The sequence below is a fragment of the Bos indicus genome, chromosome 18 (genome assembly GCF_029378745.1).
Source record: "Bos indicus isolate NIAB-ARS_2022 breed Sahiwal x Tharparkar chromosome 18, NIAB-ARS_B.indTharparkar_mat_pri_1.0, whole genome shotgun sequence".
NCBI lineage: Eukaryota > Metazoa > Chordata > Mammalia > Artiodactyla > Bovidae > Bos > Bos indicus.
Genome location: NC_091777.1, coordinates 19589702 through 19608688, shown reverse-complemented (window position 1 = coordinate 19608688; position 18987 = coordinate 19589702). Strand labels below are relative to the sequence as shown.

General features: G+C 50.9%; 1 protein-coding gene across 1 annotated transcript in view; it reads right to left on the bottom strand.

The window, feature by feature from the left end:
- The window catches only part of NKD1 (NKD inhibitor of WNT signaling pathway 1), a 105559-nt gene that overhangs the window by 43099 nt on the left and 43473 nt on the right, over nucleotides 1-18987 (bottom strand). Inside the window, exon 4 of the mRNA XM_019980153.2 lies at nucleotides 243-309. Within this exon, the coding sequence (XP_019835712.2) occupies nucleotides 243-309 (67 nt within the window). The remainder of the gene's footprint in view (nucleotides 1-242; nucleotides 310-18987) is intronic.

Genomic DNA, 18987 nt, shown 5'->3' with positions numbered 1-18987 from the left:
ATGGCTAACACAGAGCAGGATGTGAGCCTGGGTGGCCTGAATCCACTCCCAGTGAGGACCAATGAGGCACTCCACTTCCCTCTTGCTCCTCACCCCATCCACCCCCAGTGCACCCCCACAGAGAGTCCTGTCCTTCTCCTCCTGGTCTGCAGATTTTCTGGAGGGTATGAAAGGCATAAGGTAGACCAGATGGTCCTTCCCCACCTCACTGCCCTTGGGAAGAAAGTAATAGGTTCTAGTACCTTCTAGCCGAAAGTCTTCCTCTTCCTCCTCGCTGAGCGTTTCTCTGAAAACTTCACCCACAAGCTCCTAGAGGAAGACAAAGCAGGAATATTAAAGAAGTACTGGAGTCAGGTAGGAACCTGGCATCCTTACAGTCAAGGTGGCATTGTGAAGGTGTGTGTGGCTGGTCACAAAGAAGCAGGGACCCTGTTCTCAATCTTCTGATTGAAATTTAGGTCAAGTAGGGAGAGCCTATGACACTTGTAAAGTTCATTACTGCACTGCTTTTTAGAAAGTAAGTTTTTCTCAGCCTATAGCCTGCCATGAAATATTACACAGGCTCATACTTCCCACTTGGAAAGGGAGATCCACCCTCCACCCAGGAAAATGACAAAGACAAGCTCAGAAAATGTCCCTCCTCTACCCTTCTGGGCCAACCCAATAGATTTAGGACCAGAGCCACCTCTGTGGGTCCCTAGAGGAGACCTTAGTTTGGATCCTTCCTCTATGAGAGGGTCCCAGGCAGCTGTCTTGATGAGTTTTATAAAAAGGGCCTGGTTTGCTGAAGGGAGCACTCCCTCAGCATAAACCCAGCTGTTAACATATACCCAAACTTGACATAATCCCTTAACATAAACCCAACACAACATCTTCAGCGCAACATCTAGGAACCTGTAGGCTCTGCCTTTAGCTGACCTTCAGTCATGTCTCCCACATCTCCCCCTTCCAGCAGCTGGCCTGATCCTTGCATATGCTTTGCCTTGGTCTGCAGGCATGAGTTTAAAATGTCCAGTAACTCATGCCATGTAGCAGAGCTGCTCCCAATCAGCCTGGTCAGGCTGCCACCCACGTGTTGTGAGGCTGGCAAGGGAAGTTAGTTAGGTCCACAGGCTGGGAAATTTCTGGGATATCAATAAAGGTCCCATCTATCTGATCCCACTCCAGTAGGATGACTCTAGAAACAGAGGAGCCCAGACTAGCGCTTGTCAAACAGCTTCTGTATTTATTGGTATTCTGCCAAGAGGAGTAATGAGATCAAAAGGGATTGTTTTAAACAAGGCCCTTTGGGCTTCCCAGGTGGTTCCCGTGGTAAAGAACCCACCTGCTAATGCAATGTAAGAAACACAGGTTCAATCCCTGGGGGAGGGCTTGGCAACCCACACCAGTACTCTTGCCTGGAGAATCCCATGGACAGAGGAGACTGGTGGGCCACAGTCCATGGGGTTGCAGAGTCGGACACAACTGAAGCAACTTAGCATGCATGCATGCAAACAAGACCCTTTACTGCAAGACTTACTATGGTAACAGACTGCAGATACCTAAGTAGTAGCTTATGCTGCACCCCTCAAACCTATTTAGACCAGGAAGCTTTTTTCAAAAGCATCACATGGGATTTATGTTCCAAGGAGCCCATGCTGGTAAATATGCCTATTTTAGGGGAGAGATGAGGCTTGGGTGTGGGGGGAAGGGTCACACTGCTTTCTCTCTCTTAATGCCCACAGTGATGCCATGGCAGTGCTTCATGAACCACAAAAAGAGGAGCAACAAAAAGCCTCAACTTGGCAGCTCTCGCCAACTTCTCCTTTTGAAAAAAAAAAAAGTATAAAGAAAAAGAAAAAACACACTCTTCAAAAATTAGAAGAAAAAAAAAATCCTGCACTGGAGATGCTTAAGAGAAAAACCAAGAGCTCGCCTCGATTAACAAAAGAAAAACAATGCTTTGTATAGCTGATCTTATCAATTGGACACAGCTGGAGATAAGTCTCGTGTGTGTGTTTTTTTAAAGATGAACAGCTAACGTTTTATGGATTAGAAGTGGTGTTCTCTGTTCTCTTTCTTCTTTCAAATCATTCTAGGACATTACACACCCTTTCTTAGACATTGTTCAAATGTGGTCATTCAGACTGCTGGTGTCCCATGGACTTCAAAACCAGGCTGCATTATTCTTCAAGTCAGGATGTCTTCTCTCTCTCCTCCTCCGCCAATTATTATAATCACTGAACACTTCCTGGGCTTGTAAACTGGCTGTTTGTGTTAACAGAGCTGGAGCTGACAGGGTAACTGGGAGATGGTGACAGGAAAGGGCTGCACTCGGCTGGCATCATTAGATGGCTGGGACGCCCCGGCAGCCAATTAAAGCCGATCTTTCATGCCGGAGAGAGACGGATGCTGCTTCTCCAGAAAGGCTGGCAGGCAGCGTTTCCTCACAGGAGTGGGTGACCGTCTTCAAGGGAAGCGACAGACCCTCGTGTGCAGAGGCCCAGTGGAGGCTGGGAGCCGGCGCTGACCTCTGAGCAACCCTGACCGCTCCTGGCAAGGCCGACAGGACCTGTGAGATGGAAACTTCTGGGCACTGGCATCTTTTTACTGGCACACTCAGAGGAGTTTAACGACTCCAAACGTCACCAGCAACAAAGCAGCCTTCTGGAAGAAGCCCCATAACGATGCCTCGCACCCACAGTCATCACTTGGATGACGGCTTCAACGCTCCCTGAGAAGAACTGTCTGCTGAGCGGGTCTGGCTCTCTTGACATATTAAAGATACGTCTGTGCATATGAAAGCACAGTTCTGGCAAGTTCTGGGGTCGGTCTCTTCCCACTAAACCTCACTCTGCTCTGTGTAACACATCGACAGCTCCTCAGCTCTGTGGTCTACTGACACCCAGGGCCATGCAGCTGATCAACTATGGCAAACATTCATTTCCTCCACTGACCCAGACAGCCCAGGGCCTGGGGAGTGTGGTGTCTGTGGTCCTCAAGCTTTGAATCACCAGGCCAGAGGCCACATAAAATGTTGAGTCAGACACAGGATCACATCCTGCCTCCGTGGCCTCCCTCGCCCTGGATGTGGGGCCAGTCGCTGCCTTCGGGAAATCTCAAACTACTTATCTGTAAAATGGGAACAGTGATAAACCATTAAAAAGTCAGCTGACACCTACTGTGCATTTCCTATGTGCTAGGCACTTTATATTATCTCCCTTTATCATCATAACAGCCCTGCTCTTTCCATCTCTTGAGGAACAAATGCTCGTAAAAATAATGTGCAAATTTTAAAGTGAAAGGTATAATTGTTACTGTTTTCCTACAAAGTGCCTCAACCCTCAAGGAATGAGATAGGAAAACAATCCCAATGACAGACACTCACATCCCTGAGCCCTCATGATATATATGAGGTACTGATCAATTGGGATATTCACCAGAACCTCCAGAGAATGGGGTTCCCAACAGTCCTGTGGGTTTAAATGAGGAGGAGCCTCCAAGAGGCGAGGAGACCCTGTGGTGGATCATCAGCAGGGCCAAGACTTGAGCCAGCTCCTTCAGGTGCTGGCCCGACCTTGTACAGTGGAATTGGGGCTCCCATGGGCATGGGGATGGAGGTGGCCAAGAGTCCTGGCACTTGCTGGGGACCAAGAATCATGCTTAAAGAAGTGCAGAAAATCAGCCCAGCCAGCCGCTCCAGTGTGTCAGAGACCAAACACTCCCCTCTGTCCTGCAGGACTCAAAGGCCCCACGGCTCCTCCTCACTAGGTTTGGGACAGGGCCAAGTCTCGGCCATGAGCCTTCCTGCAGACTGGTCCTAAGGGCCTGGCCCCAAACCCTGCATGCAGGGCTCCTGGCCATGAGTCCCAAGGGAGCCCCAGCACAGAGGATGCAGGGCAGGGAACTGGTGCTGCTCAGACCTCGGTTCAAATCCCTGCTCTACGTGGGTGAAGGAGGTTTATCTCCAGTGTTCCTCAGTCTTCCCGTCTCTGCATAGGGATGAGAGCAATCGCTCTGTCTCAAGGCAGGTGTGAAAGTACTTGCATTGCACGGAAAGTACTTAGCATTACATCTGATACCATGACTGGGGCTTGACAGATGGTGGTTACCCTTTATTACTTGCACTCTTACTGTCAAATGGCTACCAGAACATTGCTGGGCAAAGCTGAATGGCTCACCAGACCCGAGGTACCCCCACAGACACAAAGAAACAAGACACAGAGAAACACACTCTTCTTCTGTGTGGTGCATATTTCTGGTGCTTTGTTTAACCCCTGTGGCAGTCCTTTGAGGTAATATGATTATCATCCCCACTTTACAGATGAGAAAACTGAGACACAGAGAGGTTTAGTGACTTGCCCAAGGTCACACAGCTAGTAACTGTCAGAGCCAGGATTAAAGGCAGGTGGCATGGCTCCAGAGCCCATACTCTTCACCACGCTGCCCTGGAAGAAGCCTGAGCGTGGGGTATGGTGTGCAGTGACCTCCCTCACTGCTCTCTTCATCAGCTCAGCCATCACGGCCCCCTCTCTTCTGGTCTCTAGGACAGTCAGACTCAGCCTCTGCTCCAAGTTCTGATCAAAGACCTTCCTGGATCCACATACCTCCGGCCCCACCCAACCTGGTGCCAGGCTGCCTCCTGCCCAGTGCCCAGGCTGAGTGGCCTACAGGGCCCAGACCTGCCTCCCTCCCAAGTCCCAACGCTGCCCCTCCTCTGCCCCACACTGGGCCTCAGGACGAGAGGCCAGCTCCTCCGGGCGCTGAATGTGCAGCCAGCATCAGCCCAGAGCCCAGAATTGCAGGCACAGTGCCTTATAAGGCCTCCAGGGATGGGAACCCACATCAAAGCAGGGCCTTGGGGAGCGGGCTGGAGTTCAGTTAGGGTTTTTTCCTCTTTGTCTTTGAGACTTCATACTCCTGAGCTTAATATCTTTCCCCACCGCCTGCCCCAGCAGTTCTTTGTCAATCTTTCTGTTCTCTAAGAGCTAACAGATGTTGGTGCCACGGGGTTTCAAAGGCAACTCCTGGTGCCCACAGAACACGGCACAACTTACAGATTCCAAGAATGCACGGGGCTGGGACAAGCCAGGGAAAGAGAAGGGTGGGAGGCAGGACCCAGCCACCCTGTAACCCTGAGATCCAAGCAGCCTGCCCTGGAGCTGATCCAGGAAATTCCTGGCGAGCTCCCTCTACACAGCACACTCCACAGAGGCGGCGTTCCTGCATTCGGGGCGTTCCTGGGGAGCCAGCGCCACTGCAGGCAGGCCCCTTGGAGAGTAAGCTCTGGCCATGCAGGGCAGGGATGCTTCACTCCCAGAACCCAGCTGGACATGGGAGTCAGGCGCCTGCAGGCCCCTTGGGAGTTGAGTGATAGCAGATGCCTTACTTAACCCCTCTGGGACCCTTTTTGCTCCTCTATAAAATGGGGATTTCGTTGTCAAAGAGGAGTCAGTAAGAAAATGCAGACCAGATACCTAGGACAGTGTCTGATGCAAACGGGGGAAGGGAACACAAGCATGAACTTCTCCTTCAGCAGCACCCTATTCCTGCCATGTGCTTGGAACATTCTCACATTTTATCTTCGCAAAACCCTAACACCCAGTGATTCAATGCCTCAATGTCCACCCTGGTGCACAATACTCGTGTGTGTGCACCACGGAGACATGTTCAAGTTCAGTCAGGTGGAAGGCAAGGCTGTTTCTATTAGCCCACAGTCAGAAACACTCTGTACGCCCAGCAAAGGAAAGTAAACTAGATCTATGTGTGGAAAACCACACAGAGGCTCAAAAGAGCCAGGTAGACCTGCACACACTGACACACAGAACCCACGCCACACGCAAGACACACAGGGTACGATTCTACTTGGATACTCAAGAAAACGCCACACACACGTATGTACCGTGAGGTCGCCGACAGGAACACAATATCCACGGTTACTCCCAAGGAGGGGAGGGAGACGAGATGGAGGGAAACAGGAGTCACAAACTTCAGCAGAATGGTTCCAGTTTTTAAGGCAAGCATCCTTCTTTGCCACTTGGGTCATTAAAACGCTGTTTTAGCAAAATCACACACAAGAACCCGCTTGACAAGAGAGGGGCCTGAGGCTCAGCCAGGAGACTAAGTGGCTGGTTCAAGGTCACTTAAGAAGAGAAAGTGACAGGCAGGGGCTAGGGCTCCATGGCCCTGGGCTCCTTGTCTGGAAAATGGGGCAGAAGGCCACCATGATGCTCATGGGGCCTCTAGCACAGGCTTTCTGGGGCTCCAGCCCCCCACCCAGCAGCAGAGAGACCCCTTCTCTTGGGCTTCACTCAAGAATCAAGAGTGAGAGGGTCATCCACTTTCTGAGGTTCAATGTCCCCGATTCCAACCTGTGCCTCTAACCTTTGTTATTTCTGCCCTCTGAGAGCGTTCCCTGGCCCCCCAAGTGTGCTCTATGCACACGGGCCGGGGAATAGGCAGAGGGTGCCAGCAGCAGCACTAGAGGGGGCTTCTGGGGGCCCGGACTCCAGCATCAGGGGCTGGGGATCCTCTCCTCCCCAGAGATGAGAGGGAAACAGACACACTCTTTCCAGACCAGATTCCAGCAGAACCCAGCAGACCTCAAGGGGCAGCTTCCCAAAAGAAATGGCACCTCCCCTCAAAGGAGCAAACGGGGGCAGAGCCCTCGGCCTCCCCTAAGGACACTGCAGCCTCGAGGGGCCACAGGTCCACCTGCCCAGCATGTGTCCTCTGGCTGCAGTGAAGCCAAGTGGAGTTGTCCCCTGGGATCTTTCTCACGAGAGCTGGTGGAAAAGACGTCTTCTCTGTTGTTGAGGCTGCGCCTCCTCTCCTCTCCAGCTGCTGGTGAAGGTCCACCCAGGAGAGAACACCCCCCGCCACCACAGGGACAGAGAGAGACCCATGCGGGAGAGGGTGCTCGTCCATGGCCTCAGGTCCAGCCGTCTCTAACAAGGAGGCCCCCGAGGGCAGGGATCTGAGTCCATTTTGCTCTAGGACAGGGCTCGCTGCACAGCAGACACTCAAATACCTGTTGAATGAATTCTGAGTCAGACCCACTCTCATTGGCCTTTCCTGGGGACCAAACAGCTAAATTGTCACAGAAGCCACTAAACTGCCCTCCTGTTCACACAATTCTTACAACTGAAAACTCTGACCTCCAAAGACCCAGCATCAAGCCAAGCTTGGAGGCCAAAGAGAGGAAGCTACCACCGCTGGCTTCACTGCAACACCTCCACGAGTGTCCCCAAGCCCTACCCCACTGCAGGAGCCCAGCGAGCTAGGTTGGGGACAGGAAGGTGGCCCCGAGGGCTGCAGCCTGCAGCGCCAGCCTGCGTGTTTGGTCTACGAGGACCAGCTCTCCAGGGATGTGTGGCAGTCATTAAAATTCCTCAGATTTCTCCCTGACTGTTTTTAATCTGCTCGAGATGTAATCTCTGGGCCCATGTCGCGGGGATTCCAGCCTGAGCTTGCTTCCTAGACTTGAAGAACTGCTTCTCAGGAAGGTGGACAGTAGGCAAGGGATGGGAGGGGAGGACTTCTGACCCTTGGGGCCTGACTCTTGGGCCACCACATCCCCCTCCTCTGACCCCCAGGTCCTAGACCCTACAGGGTACAAATCACCCCCAAAGACAGGTTTGTCCCATCCTGGAGACACACAACTGGCCACAGACAGCAAGAAGCAAAGCCCACATCCTGGGCTGTCAACCCAGCAAGCTGTGGGCACCCTTAAGCCATCGTCCCAACCTCCCCCGGAACTGGGTCCCACCTGAGCCACCGTGAGTACTTAATACTTTTCTTTAAATTGGCTCTCTCTGTCCTCTTGAAAAAAAAAAAAAAAGAACACCTAGAGAAGGAAATGGCAACCCACTGCAGTATTCTTGCCTGGCAAATCCCATGGACAAAGGAACCTGACAGGCTACAGTTCATGGGGTCGCAAGAGCCTTGGACATGACTTAGCAACTAAACAATTGTATAGCACAGGGACGTCTACTCAGTGTTTTCTGGTGACCTAAATGGGAAGGAAATCCAAAAAAACAGGGGATATATGTATGTGCATAGCTGATTCACTTGGCTGTATGGTAGAAACTAAGATAATACCCGAAAGCAACTCTATTCCAATAAAGATTTATTTTAAAAATCCTGGAAGTCTTGCCACAAGGAAGATCAATACAATCATGGGTGTGATGTCCTAGTTGAAGCTGAGGTTTTAAAAAAATATGATGCGTGTGAAACCAAGATGAAACTGTTAAAATACAAGATGTCCACCACCGCCCTCAAATCCCGTCCCCCCAGTAGAATGTGGAACGTGCCCTGGAAAGGACAAGGTTTAAGGAGCCCAAAGTTGAAGTCTCTGCCCATCGCCTCCACCCTGAGCCATCAGGCTGGTTCTGACGGGAGGGAAGGAGTTGGGGGAGGAAGCAGGGAGGCAGGGAGCCAGGCAAGTACCTGGTGAGGTCAGATGGAAAAAGGTTCTCCTTTGTCAAAGATAAGGTGTCCATAGGTGCGTGGATTTATCTCTTGGCTTTCTATTTTGTTCCATTGATCTATATTTCTGTCTTTGTGCCAGTACCATACTGTCTTGATGACTGTGGCTTTGTAGTAGAGCCTGAAGTCAGGCAGGTTGATTCCTCCAGTTCCATTCTTCTTTCTCAAGATTGCTTTGGCTATTCAAGGTTTTTTGTATTTCCATACAAATTGTGAAATTATTTGTTCTAGCTCTGTGAAAAATACTGTTGGTAGCTTGATAGGGATTGCATTGAATCTATAGATTGCTTTGGGTAGTATATTCATTTTCACTATATTGATTCTTCCAATCCATCAACATGGCATATTTCTCCATCTATTAGTGTCCTCTTTGATTTCTTTCACCAGTGTTTTATAGTTTTCTATATATAGGTCTTTAGTTTCTTTAGGTAGATATATTCCTAAGTATTTTATTCTTTTCATTGCAATGGTGAATGGAATTGTTTCCTTAATTTCTCTTTCTCTCTTCTCATTATTAGTGTATAGGAATGCAAGGGATTTCTGTGTGTTGATTTTATATCCTGCAACTTTACTATATTCACTGATTAGCTCTAGTAATTTTCTGGTGGAGTCTTTAGGGTTTTCTATGTAGAGGATCATGTCATCTGCAAACAGTGAAAGTTTTACTTCTTCTTTTCCAATTTAGATTCCTTTTATTTCTTTTTCTGCTCTGATTGCTGTGGCCAAAACTTCCAAAACTATGTTCCTTATCTTTGACAAAGGAGGTAAGAATATACAATGGAGAAAAGACAATCTCTTTAACAAGTGGTGCTGGGAAAACTGGTCAAAACCACTTGTAAAAAGAATGAATCTAGAACACTTTCTAACACCATACACAAAAATAAACTCAAAATGGATTAAAGATCTAAATGTAAGACCAGAAACTATAAAACTCTTAGAGGAGAACATAGGCAAAACACTCTCCAACATAAATCACAGCAGGATCCTCTATGACCCACCTCCCAGAATATTGGAAATAAAAGCAAAAATAAACAAGTGGGACCTAATTAAACTTAAAAGCTTCTGCAAAACAAAGGAAACTATAAGCAAGGTGAAAAGACAGCCTTCAGAATGGGAGAAAATAATAGCAAATGAAGCAACTGACAAAGAAGTAATCTCAAAAATATACAAGCAACTCCTGCAGCTCAATTCCAGAAAAATAAACAACACAATAAAAAAATGGGAACTAAACAGACATTTCTCCAAAGACATAGAGATGGCTAACAAACACATGAAAAGATGCTCAACACCACTCATTATCAGAGAAATGCAAATCAAAACCACAATGAGGTACCATTTCACGCCAGTCAGAATGGCTGCGATCCAAAAGTCTACAAGCAATAAATGCTGGAGAGGGTGTGGAGAAAAGGGAACCCTCTTACACTGTTGGTGGGAATGCAAACTAGTACAGCCATTATCAAGAACAGTGTGGAGATTCCTTAAAAAACTGGAAATAGAACTGCCTTATGATCCAGCAATCCCACTGCTGGGCATACACACCAAGGAAACCAGAAGGGAAAGAGACACGTGTACCACAATGTTCATCGCAGCACTGTTTATAATAGCCAGGACATGGAAGCAACCTAGATGTCCATCAGCAGATGAATGGATAAGAAAGCTGTGGTACATATACACAATGGAGTATTACTCAGCCATTAAAAAGAATGCATTTGAATCAGTTCTAATGAGGTGGATGAAACTGGAGCCTATTATACAGAGTGAAGTAAGCCAAAAAGAAAAACACCAATACAGTATACTAACGCATATATATGGAATTTAGAAAGATGGTAACGATAACCTTGTATGTGAGACAGCAAAAGAGACACAGATATATAGAACAGTCTTTTGGACTCTGTGGGAGAGGGAGAGGGTAGGATGATTTGGGAGAATGGCATTGAAACATGTATAATATCATATAAGAAACAAATCAGTCCAGGTTCGATGCAGGATACAGGATGCTTGGGGCTGGTGCACTGGGATGACCCAGAGGGATGGTATGGGGAGGGAGGTAGGAGGGGGGTTCAGGATGGGGAACACGTGTATACCCATGGCAGATTCATGTTGATGTATGGCAAAACCAATACAATGTTGAAAAGCAATTAGCCTCCAATTAAAATAAATAAATTTAAATTAAAAAAAAAAAAAAGGAAGGTTCTCACGGCCTACGGATCCTCCTTTTCCTGTAACCACAGGCCCTCCCTCTAGGGCTCACACTTTTGGAACGTGACTCTGGACATGGAGAACATGGCTGATGCCAACAGAAAATGGCAAAACTTAGCATGACCCAGAATGCGCCCTAACCTCCAACCTCTGGGATTTCAGGCTCTTCTGAGGAGATGACCCAACACAAGGCAGATGGTCCAGGGCCGGGTGGGGTGCGGCGCTTGCTGCTGTGTGACTGGAATTTTCCTACAAGTAAGTGTTCAAAGGAGTGTCTACAGTGGAAACCAGGATCTGATGGGCTTGTTGGGCGTGGGAGTAACTGAGGTCATGCGTATAAAGGATTCAGTGATCGTCGTAACCGGCGTCTCTTTGGTAAGGGCTGGCCTATGCCAGAGCTCTGCTCAGCACATTCGACGCACGGCTAAATGCTCCAAACAGCCCCGTGGGTTGGGCACTGTTGCCACCCCATTTCAGCGGCCAGGAAACAGGCTCAGAGAGGGGAAGTAACCATCTGACTCTGGCTCCTCTGCTTTTGGGGCTTCCCAGGTGGCGCTAGTGGTAAAGAACTTGCCTGCCAATGTAGGAGACATAAGAGACGTGAGTTCGATCCCTGGGTTGGGAAGATCCCCTGGAGAAGGGCATGGCAACCCACTCTAGTATTCTTGCCTAGAAAATCCCACGGACAGAGGAGCCTGGCCGGCTACAGTCCATAGGGTCACACAGAGTCAGACACGACTGAAGTGACTTCACCTGTCTGTGCCTCAGTTTCCTCATCGGAACATGGACATGACGGCCCCCACCGGGTGGGGCGGCTGCAGAGAGGCACTAGGAGGGCAGGTGGAAGCGTGCAGCACACGCCAGGCAGTCGGCACACCATCAACACAGCTGTGCCTGCTCTCTCCCTCTGGGCCCCCTCTTTCACTCTCTGCCCTCCCAGCCTCTCTTCCAGCCCCGCTGTCTTTGGGACATTGTACAGCTGATCAAAGCCGGACCTAGCGAGGCCTCAGCCCACCCCATGAGGCACCCCATGAGGCCTTTAGCGGCAGGCCCGGTAGGCTGCCTGCACTCAGCACTTCTTAGCGTCTCTGCCTCTTGCCTGGCCACTGGCCAGTCATGCCACCGCCAGCTGACCCTGCCACACGACCGGTGTGCCACACCCCTGGCCTGCCACGCTGCAGACCAGCCATGCCACCAACATGCCACGATGTTGGCCTGCCACACCCTTCAGCCGGGTGCTGATAACAGGACAGGCCAAAGGGGCCGGGGTGCACCTCTGATCACCGAACAGCTGGGGCTGCCGCTGCCAGCAGCTCCTGGCCTTGGGACAGGCCCCAGGTCGGCTGCCAGGGTCCAGCGCGTGTGCCTGGCTGAGCAGGGTGGCGGTGATCCAGGTTGCTTATGACAGACGCATGGGCGTCCGTGGACCAGAGAACGGGGCCCCCACAGACCACAGGCCACTTCTTTGTGTGGAAAGGATGTGCACCCCTGCCCAGGGCCAGGTCCAGCCCAGTCAGGGCCCCGAGCGGCCAGGGGACCCTGGGAAGTGTGGTGTTTCTCTCAGCCTTGAGAGTAAGAGATTTAGGCTTCTGGCTTCTGGCTAATGTAAATAAACAGATGGAGTACATTCCTCTTGTTTTGAATATCCAAAGACTCCTCATCAGTTTCATGAGAGAACCAAAGAACAATGGTTTGGGCTAGACTCTAAGACCCTTCTGCTATACACACTCAGCCCACCGCATCTGGCCTTGAAGCTCTTGCAGGAGTCATCTTCCTGCCCCTCTGATGCTAGCTGACATTAGGCCTGCCTTCCTCTCTCCTGATCCCCCTCCCCACCGCCCCTAACCCCATAACCCAGCTTTGACACCCTTTCCCCAGCTGGACTGCCTTCCTTGGGGTCTCCAAATCCCACCTGTGCTCTTTTCTCCACTGGGAGAGCCCTCTCCCCTCGATAGCTGGATGAAGTCTTACCCCTGCTCCACTCTAGTGTGACTGCCGACTTCCAACACCCACCCCCTCCACCACCATCAAACTGGAACAGAATCAAGGGTCGCCCCTCTGGGCTCCCAGAGGACGCAGTTCATTCAGGATCTTAGCTAATGCTGTGTCGCCCGATCTGTACCTCAATGTCCACATCTGTAAAATGGGCCTGTGACTCAGGAGTGCCCCGAGAGTCACACATGAGGTGGCCGTGAAAGAACAGAAGAGTTAATGATACTGTCTGGGAGTGAGTGCCGTTAGGTGGGCGGGCAGGTGCGGGACAGCCGATCCCGTTTTGTTTATAGAGTCACATTCTCCGGAATACTTCTGGAAGGACACGCAATAGCTATTCTTGGGGAGTTGAGGTGCTGTCCTTCCCACTGTCCAGGTCTGTAGACTGCCTGGGTTCTCTGTTGTCTCTCTTCTTTCTCTTTTTTAAATCAAGAGCATGTAGTGTTTTTACACTAAAAAAGAAATTAAACTTTGTTCCATGAAGAAGAATGACACAGCTCCCTGCTTACCCAAAGGTTCCATCAAGCCCCTGGGCTGGCGTCTCAGACCACACTGTCCCAGCCCTGCTCCCGATTTCTTTCCTGTGTCCAACTGGGGCAGCTCCCTCCTTCTTGTTGTTCAGGCCAGAAACCCAGGAGTCATCCTGCCACGTGTCTTCAAACCTTCTGCTCAATCCACAGTGCATCCTGATGCCTCTGGCTTCAAAAGGTACCCTGAGACCGCGTCTTCCCTCCCCTGCACGCACCGAGCCCTCCAGGCCAATGCAGCAGGACAATGACCACCCTTTCTATTCTCCGCACCCACCTCCCACCCCATTCTCCAAGGTCCTCCTCACGCCCCACAAAGCCCCACCCAATCTGTTACAACACCTCCCTGCCTTCATCTGTTATTTCTCTGTCACTCTGCCCCAGCTACCCCAGGCCCCTTGCTATTGCTCAAACACGCTTGGCACCACCTCAGGGCCTTTGTCCTATCTGTTTCCTCTGCCTGGGAATTTTTCTTCAAATATCCTCTCCTCCCACTCCTCCAGGTTTTGGTCACCTCATCACCTGGGTGAGATCTTCCAACCCCCCTATTGAAACTTGCAGCACTGCCTGTACCCCCTCACCCTCTTCCCTGCCTAGCTTTTCTCTGGGACACTTCCCACCCTCTGCACACATAGCAGTGCCTGACAAAGGAGGCAGGCCGTGAATACGTGTTGATGACTAAACACGGCTCTACAGTTTTACTGACTCAGAAAGACATACCCCGTGTATTTGTCAAAGGGAAAAGCAGTTGCCAAAGAGCAGAGGGAATCCGATTGCATCTGCTAAAGTCGTCTGCGTGTGTTTCCATGCCGTGTAGTCCGAGAGGCCCACGTGGAGGGACCAGCACCACACCAGAACGTTCCCAGAGGTTTGTCCTGGGCACTGGATTCAAGGTCTGCAGTTGTTTGCCATGAATGTGCAGGAGGATTTCTACAATCCGAAGTAGTAGCCAGGCATTTGGGAGAAAACAAAAACGGGCACCTGAGCTGGTTCTAGAAGGAATGGCTCATGGGAGACTGCCCACGGGGTCCTGGATCCAATGGGTGGTGAGGTTTACAACTCTCCAGTGACATGAGGTGGAGAAGGCAATGGCACCCCACTCCAGTCCTCTTGCCTGGAAAACCCCATGGACGGAGGAGCCTGGAAGGCTGCAGTCCATGGGGTCGCAAGAGTTGGACACGACTGAGCGACTTCACTTTCACTTTTCACTTTCATGCATTGGAGAAGGAAATGGCAACCCACTCCAATGTTCTTGCCTGGAGAATCCCAGGGATGGGGGAGCCTGGTGGGCTGCCGTCTATGGGGTCGCACAGAGTCGGACACAACTGAAGAGACTTAGCAGCAGCAGCAGCAGCAGCAGTAGCAGCAGTGACATGGGGGCTTTTCCAATCCTCACTGGGAGAGAAGGTGGAAGCCCGGGGCTTCTCGGCACCTCAGACCCCACTGCTCCCTCCCACAGCCATGCTGAGCTCGCAGACTGTGAAAAGACCACTGCTGGAAACCCATTGCTTCTCATTGCCTTTGGCTGTGTACACATAGGAAGTCAGGGGCTGGCGAGACCCCTCTTTGTGGTTCATGTAATGCAGACAAGGTTTTGATTCCAGAAATGGCACAAGGCCAGCTGAGCATGTCAAACTGGGCTGTCACTGGGAGTGGGGGAGGGTGGCAGCTGCCCCCTGTTCCCCGAACCCGCTGCACACCAAATTCTGCTGTTTCCATTCATAGGCAAGGAAGGAAGGGAATAAAGAAGGGAGGGAGAGACAAAAAATAGGTTTTGGGGATCAGGAAGGCAGCCCCTATCTGGTCTGGTCAACCACCTACATCTCTGTCATCCCAGAGTGGTCCTCTGGGAAGCCTGTGGCGGTCTGGGAGATGCTGCGTGGTCAGCATCCAAGGTCTGAGGATGTTCTGGGGCCTGGGAGCAAGTCAGCATCCCCGACAGTGACTCTGCCCATCACACCTATACTTTGTTCTATCACAGTCCTTGGGTCTTCCGACTCACCCAACAACCATGGGAGGTCACCAAGGTCAGCTATCATCCCCTTTTACAGATGAAAAGCCCGAGGCTCTGAAAGCGGAGGCAAGAACGTGGCGCAGTGGGAGGGCCAGGGCCTCGTGGGATCAGCCTCTCGGCAGGACAGGACACGTGGTATGTATCCACGTGGCAGTGGAAGGCAGGCGCGTGTTGCACGCACACCCAGCCTCCCAGACCACAGGCGTGGGGCTAGACCGGCACCCTGGTTCAGAACGGCACAAACCCCTCCAAGAGTGTCCCCCCAGAAAAATGCCATACAGATAAAACCACACGGTAAGCCTTTTCGCGAACTTGAGGTTAAGGACTCTCGGAGTACAGATGGAGAACCCGAGTCCTCAAAAAGCAACAGGATCGGCTCAGAGTCACACAGCTGAAGAGCAGCAGGGCCATGATCAGAACCCAGAGCATCCACAGCAGGCAACAAAAGATGAGGCCTCACAGGGGTTGAAATAAAAACCAGAGTCTCTCAACTCTACCAGAGGCCACTGTGGGAGCACTCTGACCAGATTCTCCAGGTGCCAGGACCAGTGGTCCATGCAGTCTGGGGAAGATCCAGGGTTCTGCTGCGGGACTTCTCAAGCCTTTATAGACTGTTCTCATTAGGAACCCCTGAGGTGTCCACAACATGAGGGATTTCCCCATCTTCTCTAGATTCTTAGATGTAGACTCACCCCTCTGTCTCATTTACCATTTCCGCATCCCCCCAGCCCCCATTCAGCGTGCAGTCCCTGCCATCAGCCCAAACCAGTGAGGTTTCTTCAGAAGACAATCCCCAGTGCTTTGATGGGAGAGTCAGAGAACCCCAAATCCCGCCCCCCCCGACCCTCCACCAGGTGGCCCCAGGCCAGTGACTGCCTGGAGCAGGAGAATGAAAGCCCAGCTTCCATGCCTTCTGTGGGGACTGACTCTGAGCCACACTTACAGTCCAGAGCTACCCACAGGTCAGACTAAAACCAAGGCTCTGCCTGAAATTACACCTTGCCTGCTCCTTCTCCTTCTCTCCTCCGAATCCCCTCCCCACTCCCGCCCCATTGCTGGTCTGTTCTGGGAGAGCATCCTCCAGAAATCACTGACACACAATCCTTGTCTCAGCCTCTGCTTCTGTTTCTGTGAACCTAAGCTATCTCTCCACTGAACAGCCTCCAACAGGTAGTTGGAGGAATCCTGACACATTTGGCGAATTCACAGGGAACAGACAGGCTGATTAGTCTCAGACAAAGGCATCACCCCATGGCCAGGCCAGCGAGGTCAAGGACCAAGGGTCTTCATGCCAGGGCTTGGATCTGAGTGGCAGGCAGGTGGACACTGACATTTTTTTGTAAGATTTTTTTTTTTCAATGTGGGCCATTTTTAAAGTCTCTATTGAGCTTGCTACAATATTGTTTCTGTTTTATAGTTTTTGGTTTTTCAGCTGCCAGGCATGTGGGAGATTAGCTCCCTCACCAGGGATTGAGCCCACACCCCATGCATTGGAAGGCAAAGTCTTAGCCACTAGACTACAAGAGAAGTCTTGAGGATGGACATTTCCTCCCACCTACCACCCACCCTATCCCAACTTTGAGAAAGCCTTCTCTTCTTTGAGGCCTAATTCAAGTACATGAAGGCCTCCCTGAGCACCTCAAACGGCGCCCCCCCACCCCTCCACCAGACTTCCCTCACTACTATCCACAGCTCTCAGACCGCCTTCACAGACTGTGTCTTCAGGGGGTGTCCAAGGCTGGAGCAAAGCCCTTGGCCCCTTTCATCACCTCTGCAGTGGGCACCTGGGACTTGGACAACGTCCCCTCTTCCCTTAGCATCCACTCTTCCGTCTTCTGGCAACCATGTAATTTTCCTTAGAAAGCCACCCCTTCACAGGCTTGCCAGATTTTACAAATAAAAACCACAGGACACTGAGTGAAGTCTGAACCTCAAATTCAATCATTGTTTAGTATAAGCTATGCCATGCAGTACTTGGGATATACTCATATTTTTAAAGAGGGATTCCCAGATGGCCTTACTGGTAAAGAACTTGTCTACCAATGCAGACATAAGAGATGCAGGTTTGATCCCTGGGTTTGGAAGATCCCCTGGAGGAAAGCATTGCAACCCACTCCAGTATTCTTGCCTGGAGAATCCCATGGACAGAGAAGCCTAGCAGGCTACAGTCCGTAGCATTGCATAGATTTTAAAATATATTCTTTATTTGAAATTCAAATTGAACTAGGCACCCTGTATTTTATCTAGAAATCTTCCCCTCCACCATTTCCATCCAAGAGGTGTGGACAGGACTGATTTCTCCCCCTAACTGGACAAGGAAGGACACATGTCCCCAGGTCTGACCAGTGAGAACTCTGTACATTCCTGGTCACAGGGATTGGCCAAGTATGGGCACATGAGCCAAGGTCAAAGAGATGCAATCCCAAGGACATCTGCTCTCTTTCTGGTGACATTAATGAGATGTGAGGGTAGGGATCTGACACTGAGGAAGACATTCTACCTCCTTACAGGGAGAGTCTGTCAAAGGAAAAAAGCCATCACGGAGGGAAAGAGAACCAGGAGGTAAAACCAAAGAAAATATGCCGTGACAACACTGTGCATCTGGACCAAACTGTGCCTGAAGCTAGAGCTTCTCCTAGACTTTTCAGTTATATGAACTGCTAAATCTCCCCTTCTAGCTTAAGCCAGTTTGAGCTTGTTCTCTGTCATGAACAAGTTCGGCTCAATTCAGCCTCCTCTCACCCCACCCACCCCTGGGACAACAGTGGGCACAGAACCCACACTCAGTATTTCAGCTGCATGTGTCCATAACTTTACACCTCGCTGTGCAAGGCCGTGTGGGATTATGGGAAAGCCTGGGCTTTCGAGTCAGGCAGGCTGTTCCCATCCCAGCTCCGTCCCGTCCTTCTTCCAGGACCTTGCATGAATAACTCAACTCTCGCGAGCCTCAGTTTCCTCATAAGTAAAACAAAGATCCTCGTATCTAGACCTGGCCTGCCCATATAATTTTACTGCCCAAACCAGGACCCTTCTGAGAGTGAAAGGGGGCAATTTTAAGAACCAGGCCAAGACAATAGGAGCAGCTGGAACTGTCTTGGGTAAACAGGCCAGGGGTAGCATGGACCTACAACTGACCTTGCCTACCTCCTCCTGAGCCATGGTCAGTGTATACCATCCTGTCCACCCTCCCCTCTGCCCAGAACACTCCCCCCCACTCTCTCCTTCTAGCTACTTCCATCTCGGCTTTAATGTCCCCTCTTGGAGGCACTATCCTGTGGCACTCAGACTCAGTGTGGTCCCCACTCTGTGCCCTGGCCACCTGTGACACCCTTGTTATCCTCAGGGGTCTTTATAACTACTCCTTGTGGATGGCCAGTCTCCCGCATGGCTAACTCATCAAGGACAGGGACTGTACATTTCTTCTTCATTCCTGAAGGCCCTACAGACCTGGCCCAGTGCCTGGAATACAAAAAAGGGCAGCCAAAAAAGTAAACAGCTAACCCTCCTTTTCCTCCTCTCTACAAATCCCGTATTTTCTTCGTGTTGATAAACCCAGCTTGGGTAAGCTGTCAAGCAGGGCCAAATGGGACTAGGATCACAGAGTGGGGAGGGTGTGGGGCAGGGTACGGCCTGCCCCCAGCCGGCCAGGACACGCTAATAATGGTCTCAGAGCCAGCGACTCTGGGGATGGCAGCCCCAGGAGGCCCCGCCCAGCTCAGGAGTCCCTAGGCGGCGGCGGGGGTGCACTGGCCCCACGACAGTTTTCATTGATCTGGGGCCAACGGAGAC